The following is a 13,225-nucleotide window of genomic DNA, read 5'->3' as shown; positions in this document are numbered from 1 at the left end:
AGGCCTTGGACTCGCCGTCGCTGTTGCACTCGGCCGCGCGCGGGGGGCGGGCGCCGGCGGGTTCCTCCGGCCCCCGGGCGTGGCGCTCCAGCAGCTCCTGGAGGTGCTTGATGTAGCCGATGGCTGCGCGGAGCGTCTCCACCTTGCTGAGCCGCCTGTCCGCCAGCTCGCGGGGCAGGTGGTCTCGCAGGCGCGCGTAGCCCTCGTTCACGCAGCGCACCCGCTGCCGCTCGCGCTCGTTGCGCCTGCGGAGGAAGGCGGGCTCGAAGGCGCACTCCAGCGGCAGGGGCAGGCAGGGTGGCCTCGCGGCGCAGCCCCCGGGCGCCCGCGCCCAGCACGCGGCGTCCAGACGCCGGGAGACCCGCAGGGGGTCCCTGAGGGGGAGGCGGGGCAGGGTCCCCGGCAGGTCCAGGGGCACTGTGCGGAGGTGGTACGGCAAGGGCAGCAGGCTGGCGGGTTTACGTTTCTCCATCCCTCGCCGAAAAGCAAACAGATCGACCCAAGAGACTAATCTCTTAGAAGATGAGATTTAAAATCTTCGAAGCGTAGACGCTGGTCCATTCAGACAGTCTGGCACAGCCCGTCTGTCTTTAAAGAAGTTTCTGGTTCCAGGACAGGCTTCAGGGAACCTTTGCATGATTCCTTAAATTCATTGCACTCCTCGATCATTTATAAAGATCCAGACGGCGGTGATAGGCAAAGATTTAGGACCCCCTAATCCACACTTCAAACCCTGTCTTCCCCCTCTGATCTTCTTATTTCAACAGATAACAAAAGGGATGCCTCTGCTCGGTCCCTTAGCCTGGAAATGTGAGCTCACACCAAACAGAGTAATCTTGCAAAATCACCCAAGCTTTTCAATTACTGTAATCCACCGCTCTGGGTCTTCAAGAGTAGAGGAATCTTCAAGGTTTCAAAAGAAGCCCCTCCCAGGAACCCACAGATCTGGCGGCTGAGCGAAAGTTTACCAGAGGCTTTCTCCTTGAAAATCAAAACTTGACTGCCCTTTGTGGTTTCCGGCGTCCAGGGCTAATGGAAAGAGCTTTCAGACTGTTTGCAAACTTACCCCTGCCCTTCCATTTCTGTGGAGATGGAGGAAGACCTCATCAAAGGAAAGACTGCTCCCTTGTGGTTATAAGATGTGTCAAGCAAAGGGGGAACCTCAGGGGACGCTTGAGGGTTTTCTTCTCCAAAACCCAATCTTTTAAAAACCCAATTAGACATTTTTCGAAGAGAAGAGGAAAGGTATATACCTTAGCAACGGATGTAAGGGCCCGAGTATTACGCTCCTGCTATGTGAAACGCAGGACGTTTCGTGTGTGTGCTACTTTTTAAGAGCACATCAAAAGGTTGAACAGTAACAAACACTTTTAGCCAGTTATTTCTCACAGTGCTTACTGTAAACACAGGTTAAACACTGCTTCCCGACCTCTTCTAATCCCACCCAGGATATAAAACCATTTTTCCATAGTGCAAAAAGTGTATTTCTATTGTATTCTTCTTTTTGTCTTAAAGATGCAATTTATTTTCTCCCTTGGGGGCAGGAAAGCAGCATTTGAAAGGTGAAGAGCCCCAATTCCAGGGATAAAGGATGATGGCTTTGAAGACTTGTCTTTTTAACACACCACCAAAAAAAAAAAAAAGAAAAGAATAATTAATCCATCCGTGTTGGTGAAAGCCTTTGAAGATGAAAGTGTCATTAAAAATCCAGCAGTACTGGTTAATGTCAAAAAATGTGTTATCACACTGAAAATCAGATTTCTTGTTCTGCAAACCCAGCACATTAAAGGCAGCTTCTGCTTTTAAGAGTCCAACTTAAAAACGAAAAGCAAAAACCCCCGACATTTATGATCAGACTTTCTACCTATTCCTCGGGAGCCAGCGTGTCGCCCTGACATGTTTTTTGACAAGTGCTACGCTTGCCTGTTTACCCTAAATGATCTGCCTAAAGCAACTGGAAAAACACCTCCATCAAGGCAAATAAAATAGAAATAATTATTCCTTTTAGGCATAAGTTAGTCACATTTGAAAAACTCCCTATGAGGCTTTTACCAGCAAACAACCTATGGTGTCACCTTGACTTCTCAGTAGAGTTGAGAACAATCCAGAGCAAGCCCTTCCAGTTGGGAGACAAGCCCACCAGAGAGGTAGAAAGACTATTAGACCACAGGTGCTTTGGGCCATGTTAAGGATTTTGGCCTTTGTTGTAAGAGTGATGGGAAATAAATGAGGTGTTTTAAGCAGAAAGGTGACAAAGTAAGATTTTGTTTGTCAAAAACATCCCTGTATCTGCAGACTGGAGAGGGGGGAAAGGGAGAACAGATAAGAGATACCATTTTTCTGGGCGCCTGCGTGGCTCAGTCAGTTAAGCGTCTGCCTTTGGCTCGGGTCATGATCTCGGGGTCCTGGGATTGAGCCCCACCTCAGGCTCCCTGCTCAGTGGGGAGTCTGCTTCTCCCTCAACCTCTGCCCCTCCCCCACCCATGCTCTCTTTTCTCTCTCTCTCCCTCAAATACATAAATAAAATCTTTAAAAAGAGAGAGAGAGATATACCATTTTTCATCCTCAGATTGGAAAATGTAAAAATTGCTAACATCCAGAGCAGGCAGGAATTGGGGAAGGGGCAGAAACATAAATCACTACAAGCTTTTGGGAAAGTAACTATTAAAATTAATAGTGTATCTCACATGTCCTTTGACCCAGAGCTCCTACATAGATAAATGCACCAGTGTGAGTTTATATGTACAACATTATCTACTGCAGGTCGTTTGTAGTGATTTTTAAAAGGTAAAAAAGGATGCCTATCAATAGAGAAAAGAACACATCAATAGAGGGCTGATAGTTTAAGAATATCATGGTGTTATTAAAAATAATGAGTTAGAGCTAGATGTAATGACTTGCAGAACTGCAGTGTGAATTTAAAACACACTATTCTACAGGATCCATATGTCTTTATATGTGTTAATGTGAACACAGGGAAGGAAGTGGAAAGACACACAGTACATTTCTGTCATTGGCTGCCTTAAAAAGGTGACATTGGGGAGAGGGAATATTGTTCATTTTTATTTATAGATCTCTCTATTGCTTAATTTGTTACAAAAGGCACATATCACTTTTGTATTTTTTAATCTAGTGAGGTTTAAAATAATAAGACAAAATGTACAGACAATTCAAATGATAACCTCATTTGACCCAAACCAATAGATTTATCATTATAATGTAAAGATCCTGGGCCAGGTTTTCTGGCTCCTTATAAATTCTGTCTCTGAGGAATAAATATCTACAAGACTTTTTTGTTTTGTTTTGTTTTCTACTAAAACTCATCAGAAAAGGTCAGATCCTGGTTCTCTAGTGGTCTTTTTATAGCGTCCAAGTAATGTTATGAGATAGCTACAGGGTCACAAAGGGTGTTGCTAGTCTTATGCTTCTGTTTTTTTTTTTTTAAAGATTTTATTTATTTAGTTGACAGAGATAGAGACAGCCAGTGAGAGAGGAAACACAAGCAGGGGAAGTGGGAGAGGAAGAAGCAGGCTCATAGCAGAGGAGCCTGATGTGGGGCTCAATCCCATAACGCCGGGATCACGTCCTGAGCCGAAGGCAGACGCTTAACGACTGTGCCACCCAGGCGCCCCTAGTTTTATGCTTCTTAAAAGTGCCAGGGCATTAGGAGTAAGTAGCTTCTTCAGTGAGAGAAGCGTTGTTTTGTTACAGAATGTGAAGTGGGGAGGGGCCGCGTTCTTGTCACGTAAGAGAGAGAGAGAGAAAAAAAAAAAAAAAAGAGATCTGACTCCTGATTTCTCCGGGCAGTTTGGACCCAAACAAATGTTTTCTCCAACTTTAAAGATGTCTCCCATCTGGATCAGGTCTAAATATGTTACAGATATGTCTAGAACAAGTGACAGATACACTAAACTTCCAGGGATACTTGGGACTAGGTTTAGTTGTCCTTTTTGGATCTGCTTGTAAAAGGGGCAAGGGGGATTCACTGAAGACCGGGCTCAGTAGATTCAAAGATATCTCTAAGGCTAGGGAAGACTTCCACCTCTAAAACTCAGACAAGTTCCCTCGTCAGCTGCCTGAAACATGTGAGATGAAGACTTTAGATGGGCTCTTCTTCCAAAATGTTTGATATCCTGTTATAGATTTTGGTTTCCCAGGCTGGTGGCCCACAGGTATATGTATCTGTCTGTCCCCATATCTGCTTCTTGCATCAGCTGCCACAAGGGGAAACAGGAAAACATATGTTACAACCCATGGTAGAAATAAGATTTCTCACCGGTGTAGATAACCAAATTTCAAACTGAATAAATCATATGATTCTATTCTGTTCAGTTAGTCCTTTTCTACGTCGCTCAGGTATAAGCTATATTACCATGTGCAACATCTCCCCGAGGTCTTTGGGGTACAACTAAATACTAAGACTCAGTAAGACTACTGGGGGCCACATTTGGTGTCAGATTCACTGGGAGGGATATAGATCAAGAACAATGCTTGGAGCAGGGCTGAACTAGGCATTCCACCTTCCAGGGAGTCCTTGCAATTCTCTGTGCGGCAATCCACACAGGTGCTTCTCCCAAACCCCCTGTAGCCAAGTAACAGCTCAGGTGCGTGGAAAGAAGACTCACATCAGACCCACGTGTCCTGGCTTAGAAGTCTCATTCCCCTCATGAGCCAGTCTCATGCCCCTCCTACCCCTCAGGAGCCAGGTCGCTCTTGGAATGACCCCACAGGCATAGCTTCCAGGGACCCTACCAGGGGCCAAGAAGAGTCTTCCCACTCAGTGAAGCCCAAAGCTACGCTCCCCCATCAGGTATTTATAGTTGTGCCAGACGCCATCAACCAATCAGGTAATAGCTTTAATACAAGTAAGGTTGCCTAATGACATAGTTGACATTCTATCTTTATCAGGTTTCAGAGCACCAGAAAACAGAAAGTTAACTGAAGGTCAAATTGTCATGCAGAAGGGTGAAACCTTCATGAATCCTTTACCCGCACCATTCCATTCTATTTGAAAGATAATTTACAGCAAGATTTAAAGAACCGCAAACATTTAGGTACAATTTATTCCTAGCTTTTCTGTCCTTCTCAAACACTCTTTGCATGTTAACCTTGTCTCTGCAGTCTTTTGTCATACAACAATGTAACATTTTGCTGTAGTCAAATATATTCCTTTCCTTGTGGCTTTTTGTCTTTTCTCTCTTCTATAAGGCTGCCTTTTCCTGCCGCAAGTTTTGCAAGGGCTTTTCCTTGCCTGTGTCTGGCACTTTGGTATGAATTAGAGAAAGGCACCAAACTCAAGCCTTGGAGATCGGATGGCTGACTGCACAAGTCATTTGGAGGATCAATTCTTGAACAAGGACGTCTAAATCTGGAGAAGAGCAGAGAAGGTAACATGCACTTTTAATTTCTGTAAAGAAACACACAAAATTTGGGATTCTAATTGGGATTGTGTTAAATATATGGATGGATTTGGAGAGAGAGTTGACTTTTTGAAACATTGAATCTCTCCTGTACAGACATAGAAGAATTCATTCTTTCGGGTCTTTTTTTTTTTTTTTTTTTTTTTTTTTCCCTTTAATGAGGTTTTCACAGATTTCTTAGTACACTAAGAAATTATGTGTTTTCTAACATGTCTCTTACGTTTATCTCAAGACGTTTCATAGGTCTGGTTGCTATTGTGAATAGAAATTTTTTCTAGTTTTTGAAGCTATTGATTTAGTGCATGTTAATCTTTAATCCAGTCATTTCACTGGATTCACCTACTGGCTGTTGAGAGAAAATCTACATGGAGTGAAATGTACTTATATTAAATATACAATTCAGTGAGTGTTGACAAATGTATCACTTGTGAAATAATACCTGGATCAAGATAGTTCTAATAGTTATTTTCTAAAAATGATTTTCTAGGATTTTTTTTTAAAGATTTTATTTGTTTATTTGAGAGAGAGAGAGAGCAGCAGAGGGAGAGGGAGAAGCAGACTGAGCAGGGAGTCTGGATGTGGGACTTGATTCCAGGACCCTGAGATCATGACCTGACACAAAGGCAAACACTTAACTGACTGAGCCACCCAGGCACTCCAATTTTCTAGGATTTCATAACTATAATCATATTGTCTACTAACAATGATAGTTTTGTTTCTTCCTTTCAATGTAACTCATTTATTTTCCTTATTAAATTTCACTGCCTAAGATACCCAGTCCAATGCTAATTGTGCTAGGAGTAGCTGACATCCTTGCAATTTTTATGGGAAAGCTTCTAATATTCCACCATGGATGAGATAGTCTTTATCGAATTAAGGACATTTTCTCCTACTCTTAGTTTGTTAAGGGTATTATTAGTATTTAATGGCTATTAAGTTTTATCAAATGCATCTATGAAAATAATCATGTATATTTTCTTCTTTAATTTAGTATTGCAGTGAAATGTGATCATAGATTTGCTATAGTTGAGCTGTCTTCCATTCCTGGGATTGAACCTTATGAAGTCATAATTCTTTTAGTACACTGCTTGATTCAACTTGTTAATATTTCATTTAGAAATTTTGTTTCCAAAGTCTCAAGTTGCATTGGTTCCTAGTTTTAATTTCTTGTACTCTCCTTTTCTGGTACTAGGATTATTTCAAACTCTTTAAAAATAAACTGAGTAGCTGTCTATCTATTTCTAGGCTCTGGAACCGTTTGTAAAAGGTAGAAATTATCTATTCCTTGAAGATTTAGTAAAAACCCATCTTAAAAACCACATTCAGTTACTTTTAAAATTTATTTTATCATTACTGTTGGAATTTTTGGAGGCCATTACTAATGTTCTTACCAATCCCCTCCCCCAGTTTCCACCCTCCTTCAACGGCAACTACTCTTCCTTTGTGTATCATCCTAGAATCACAGTCTAGTTTTTGCCCCATAAAAATCTCTAAAATAGATCAGAATGATACTTTAGTTAAATGAACCCCAGAACCTGGTGGGCTAGGATTAAAAACTCATTCCTGGGGCGCCTGGGTGGCACAGCGGTTAAGCGTCTGCCTTCAGCTCAGGGCGTGATCCTGGCGATCTGGGATCGAGCCCCACATCAGGCTCTTTCGCTATGAGCCTGCTTCTTCCTCTCCCACTCCCCCGCTTGTGTTCCCTCTCTCGCTGGCTGTCTCTATCTCTGTCAAATAAATAAATAAAATCTTTAAAAAAAAATAAAAAATAAAAATAAAAACTCATTCCTGATTCTTTTCCTTTCTCTAATGAAGACCATTCCAGTATAGCTGGCTGGAGGTTATGTAATCAAATAATCATCATGAAAGAATACTGCAAATATAAAAATACCCCTCCCATTATCAAATTGCTGTAAGTTAAAACCCAAAGTTTAAATAACCTTAGCTTAGAGGTTCAAATTTGAAGGTAACAACATGAAAATGTCTTTGGTTAAACTCCACAGATCATTCCTCCCATTTTCTCCTCCCACCTTTTTAAAAAATTTAAATTCAATTAATTAACATATAATGTATTATTTGTTTCCGGGGTACAGGTCTGTCTTATGTAACACTCAGTGCTCATAATAACACACACCCTCCCCAATGTCCATCACCCATTTGCCCCATCCCCTCACCCTCCTCCCCTCCAGCAACCCTCAGTTTGTTTCCTAAGATTAAGAGTCTTCTATGGTTTGTCTCCCTCTCTGATTTCATCTTGTTTCATTTTTTCCTCTCTTCCCCTATGATACTCTGCCTTATTTCTTAAATTCCACATATGAGTGAGATCATATAATTGTCTTTCTCTGATTGACTTATTTCACTGAGCATAATACCCTCTAGTTCCACCCATGTCATTGAAAATGGCACGATTTTATTTTTTGATGGCTGAGTAATATTCCATTGTATATATACACCACATCTTCTTTATCCATTCATCTGTCAATGGACATCTGGGTTCTTTCCATAGTTTGGCTATTGTGTACACTGCTGCTATAAGCATGGGGGTATGTATGCCCCTTTGGATCACTATATTTGTACCTTTTCCTCCCAATTTCTCATTCCACTCAGGCTCAGCCTGAAGGGTCTTACTCCAAAGCCTAGGCAGAGTCAGTGTTCCTTCATCAGTTACGGCTTGGGTCCTCCTCCACTGAAATGAGTATGGTTCCTTTGAGTCTAAGAAATTGAATTCATTCAGTGACATATGTATTCTACTTCTGGGGTCTCAGGAGTTAACAGAACACACAGGATTATGTCCGCTCTTGTTGTGCACCCACTACATTTAGAAAATAAGCCATTCTGCACCTCGTAGAGGAGTGAAACCAAGTCCAGCACACCTCTGAGATATTGCAGGTCAGTTCCGGACCACCACAATAAAGCGAACATCACAATAGACCGAGTCAGATGAATTTTTTCTCAGTGCATATAAATGTTGCATTTACCCTATACTACAGTCTCTCTCTCTCTTTTTAAAGATTTTATTTATTTATTTGACAGAGAGAGAGAACAGGAGAGCACAGGCAAGGGGAGCAGCAGAGGGAGAGGGAGAAGCAGGCTTCCCGCTGAGCAGAGAGCTGGATGTGGGGCTCGATCCCAGGACCCTGGGATCATGACCTGAGCTGAAGGCAGACGCTTAACCGACTGAGCCACCCAGGTGCCCCTATACTACAGTCTTTTCAGTGTGTAATAAACAGCATCATATCTAAAAAAAAAAAAAACCAATGTACATACCTTAATTAAAAAATACATTATTGTGGTGCCTGGGTGGCTCAGTCGGTTAAGCATCTGCCTTCAGCTCAGGCCATGATCCCAGAATCCTGAGATCAGGGCCCAAGTTGGACCCCTTGCCCTGTGGTGAGTCTGCTTCTCTCTGTCCCTCTGCTCCTTTCCCCACTTGTGCTCTCTCTCTCTCTCAAATAAAATCTTTTTAAAAAATAAGTAAATAATACATTATCACTAGGGCACCTGGGGTGGCTCAGTGGGTTGAGATGTCCGACTCAGCTGGGATTTCATCTGGGATCATGATCTTGGGGTCATGAGATTGAGCCTAGTGTCAGGCTCTGCACTCAGTGTGAAGTCTGCTTGAGATTCTTTCTCTCCCTCTCCCTCTGCCCCTCCCCCTGCTCTGTCTCTAAAATAAATAAATAAAATCTTTTTAAAAATATGTTATTGCTAAAAAAAATGCTAACCATCATCTGAGCTCTCGGTGAGTTATCCTCTTTTTGCTGCTGGAGGGTCTCGCCTCCATGTGGATGGCTGCTGACTGATCAGGGTGGTGATTGCTGAAGGTTGGGGTGGCTCTGGCAATTTCTTAAAACAAGACAACAATGAAATATGCCACATTGACTCTTCTTTTCATGAACAATTTCTCTATAGCACGTGAAGTCACTTGATAGGATTGTAGAATGTCTTTCAAAATTGGACTCAATCCTCTCGAAACCCTGCTGCTGCTTTATCAAGTGTGTTGATGTAATATTCTAAATCCTTCGTGTTCAACAATCTTCACAGCATCTTCAGGAGTAGATTCCATCTCAAACACTGTCTTTGTTCATCCATAAGAAACATCTCCTCATCCGTTCAAGTTTTATCATGAGATTATAGCAATTCAGTCCCATCTTCAGGCTCCGCTTCTCATTCTAGTTCTCTTGCTGTTTCTACCACATCCACAGTGACCTCCTCCACTCCAGTCTTGAACCTCACGAAGTCACCCATGAGGGTTGGAATCAACTTCTTCCAAACTCCTGTTCATAGTGCTATTTTGACCTCTTCTAATTAATCAGGAATGTTCTTAATGGCATCTAGAATGGTGAATCTTTTCCAGAAGGTTTCAATTGACTTTTTCTAGATCCATCAGAGGAATGACTGTTTATGGTAGCTATCGCCTTATGAAAAGTATTTTTTTTTAAATTTCAAGTAGGCTCCACACTGGAAGGGGCTTGAACTCATGACCCTGAGATCAAGACCTGGGGTGAGATCAAGAATCAGACGCTTAACCCACTGAGCCACCAGGCACCCCCAAAATGTATTTCTTAAATAGTAAGAATTGAAAGTTAAAATTACTCCTTGACCCATGGGCTGCAGAATGGATGTGGTGTTGGCAGGCGTGAAAACAAAATTAATCTGCTTGTCCATCTCCATCAGAGCTCTTGGGTGACCAGGTGCATTGTCAATGAACAGTCATATTTTGAAAGGAGCCTTTTTTTCCCTAAGCAGTAGTTCTTAACAGTGGGCTTAATATATTCAATACACCGTGTTGTAAACCAATGCTTTGTTGCTCCCTTTGTAGAGCACAGGCAGAGTAAATTTAGCAGCATTCTTTTTTTTTTTTTTTAAGGTTTTATTTATTTGACAGAGAGACAGCCAGCAAGAGAGGGAACACAAGCAGGGGGAGTGGAAGAGGAAGAAGCAGGCTCCCAGCCGAGCAGGGAGCCCAGTGCGGGGCTTGATCCCAGGACTCCGGGATCATGCCCTGAGCCGAAGGCAGACGCTTAACGACTGAGCCACCCAGGTGCCCCAAGAGCAGCATTCTTAACTGCCCTAGGACTCTTGGACTGGCACATGAGCACTGGCTTCAACTTAAAGTCAGCAGCTGCTTTGCCCCTAGCAAGAGAGTCAGCCTCTCCTTTGAAGCTTTGAAGCCAGGCATTGACTTCTCCTCTCTATCTCTGAAAGTCCCGGATGGCATCTTCTTCCTATAAAAGGCTGTTTTATCTACACTGGAATCTGTTGTTTGGCGCAGCCTTAATGATCTTAGCTTGATCTTCCGGGTCACCTGCTGCAGCATCTCCATCAGCACTGGCTGCTTCCCCTCGCACCTGTATGTTACGGAGACGGCTTCTCTCCTTCAACTTCATAAACCAACCTCTTCTAGCTTCAAACTTTTCTTCTGCAGCTGCCTCCCCCCTCTCAGCCTTCACAGAATTGAAGAGGGCGAGGGCCTCGCTCTGGGTTAGGCTTTATCTTTTTATTTTTTAATAATTTTTTTAAATTATATTATGTTAGTCACCATACAGTACATCCCTAGTTTTTGATGTAAAGTTCATGGGTTAGGCTTTATCTTAAGGGGATGTTGTGGCTGGTTTGATCTTCAATCCAGACCACTCCAACTTTCTCTGTATCAGCAATAAGGCTGTTCCACTTTCTTATCATCCCTGTGTTCACTAGAGTAGCGTTTTTACTTTCCTCCAGAAACTTTTCCTTTGCATTCACAACCTGGCTAACTCTTTGGCTCGAGAGGCCTCACTTTCAGCCCTGTCTCAGCTTTTGACGTGCCTTCCTAAGTTTAATTGTTTCTAGCTTTTGATTTAAAGTGTTCACTTGATCACTTAGAGGTTATTAATTCATCTAATTTCAATATTGTTGTGTCTCAGAAAATAGGGAGGCCCATGGGGAGGGAGAGAGAAGGGGGAACAACCAGTTGGTGGAGCAGTCAGAACTCACACAATTATTACGTTTGCCATCTTACATGGGTGAGCTTTGTGGCACCAGAAAAAACCTGCAGTAGTAGCATCAAAGATCACTGATCAGGGCGCCTGGGTGGCTCAGTTGGTTAAGCGTCTAACTCTTAATCTCAGCCCAGGTGTTGATCTCAGAGTTGTGAGTTCAAGGCCCATGTTGGGCTCCATGCTGGGCATGTTAGCTTACTTAAAAAAAAAAAAAAAAGATCACCGATCACCATAACAAATATAATAATAATGAAAACTTAAAAAATTATTATTATTATTATTTTGAGAGAGAGCACAAGCAAGCACAGGGGGTGGGGAGGGAACAGAACGAGAGGGAGAATCTTAAGCAGGCTCCACGCGCAGCACAGAGCGTGACATTGGGCTCAATCTCACAACCCTGAGATCATGACCGGAGTGGAAATCAAGAGTCGGATGCTTAACTGACTGAGTCACCCAGGTGCCCCAATAGTGAAAACTTTTGAAATATTGGGGGTATTACCAAAATGTGACACAGAGACATAAAGTGAGCAAATGCTGTCAGAAAAATGGTACCAATTGACTGGGTGACCCAGGATTGCCACAAACTGAAATTTGTAAAAAACGTAGTATCAGCAGGGTGCAATAAAATGAGGTATGCCTGTTCTTGGACATTAACCCTAAAGAAATAATGTTGCAAATACTGGTGCTTAATCTTTCATACCTGTGCAACGTTTCCAAAGCTCTGAGCAGAAAATCAGAGGAAGGCAGCCTCCTTCAGAGTGGCCACCAAGTACTACCCCAAGACTCAGTTGCTCAAGGCAAGAAGTATTTGTTTCGTTCTTGAGCCTGAAGGGCAATGATTTAGGCTGAGTTCTAGTAAAGTCTAGTATGGCCAACTCAGAATCAAGGGGCAGAAGAAAAGAACTCTAGGTGGTACTGGGATGAACTGTAAAGTCACCTTTCAAAGGGCATGGTTACACGGAGGAGTGCCAAACTGGAGTCATTAACACAGTCACTCTATTCTACTCTCTTGCTCTAAAATAATTCCACAATTTGAAGTAGGCACATTTTAGAGGTTCAATAACCACATGTGGCTAATGGCTACTGTGTTGGAATATACAATTCTACTGTCATTGGCCTCCTTTCAATTCTTCAAACCTGCCAGACATTCTTCTGCCTCAGGACCTTTGCACTTTCCCTTACCTCTGACTAAAACTCTCTTCTTCAGATGTGCGTATGAATCACTCTCTCACTTCCTTGGTTCAAATTTCACCTTTCCAATGATGATTTCCTTGTCTGTCCTATTTTAAATTGCAGGCCCTATCTTTGAGCACTTTCTTCCCTGCCATACTTTTTCATGGTATTTATTGCCATCTGGATGTTATATATTTTAATTAGTTACTTGTTTATTATATCTATTCCTCCACTATAATGTAAGCTCTGTAGGGACTGGCATTTTTTGTTTGTTTGTTTGTTTTTGTTTTTTTGCCCATTTAATTCACTACTGTATCCCCAGTGCCCAGAGCAATACCTGGCATATAGTAGGTACTCAACAAATATTTATTGAACAAATTCTAGTTTTCCCATGCCTTTCTGCAAATATTTTATAAAGAAACAAGTCAGTTAGAATTGATGCAATAGGGGCGCCTGGGTGGCACAGCGGTTAAGCGTCTGCCTTCGGCTCAGGGCGTGATCCCGGCGTTCCGGGATCGAGCCCCACGTCAGGCTCCTCTGCTGGGAGCCTGCTTCTTCCTCTCCCACTCCCCCTGCTTGTGTTCCCTCTCTCACTGACTATCTCTATCTCTGTCAAATAAATCAATAAAATCTTTAAAAAAAAAAAAAAGA

At 42.5% G+C, this 13,225-nt stretch overlaps 1 protein-coding gene across 1 annotated transcript in view; it reads right to left on the bottom strand.

Annotated features, from left to right (window-relative positions):
• The window catches only part of ASCL4 (achaete-scute family bHLH transcription factor 4), a 6,875-nt gene extending 5,813 nt beyond the window's left edge, over positions 1–1,062 (bottom strand). Inside the window, exon 1 of the mRNA XM_034643683.1 lies at positions 5–1,062. Coding sequence (XP_034499574.1) covers positions 5–472 — 468 coding nt within the window. The 5' untranslated portion in view covers positions 473–1,062. The remainder of the gene's footprint in view (positions 1–4) is intronic.
• Positions 1,063–13,225: the final 12,163 nt, after the last annotated feature.

This window comes from Ailuropoda melanoleuca, chromosome 15, assembly GCF_002007445.2.
Source record: "Ailuropoda melanoleuca isolate Jingjing chromosome 15, ASM200744v2, whole genome shotgun sequence".
In the NCBI taxonomy this organism is placed as follows: domain Eukaryota; kingdom Metazoa; phylum Chordata; class Mammalia; order Carnivora; family Ursidae; genus Ailuropoda; species Ailuropoda melanoleuca.
The sequence above is the reverse complement of the archived record's forward strand: the minus strand, read 5'-3'. Positions and strand labels throughout refer to the sequence as shown.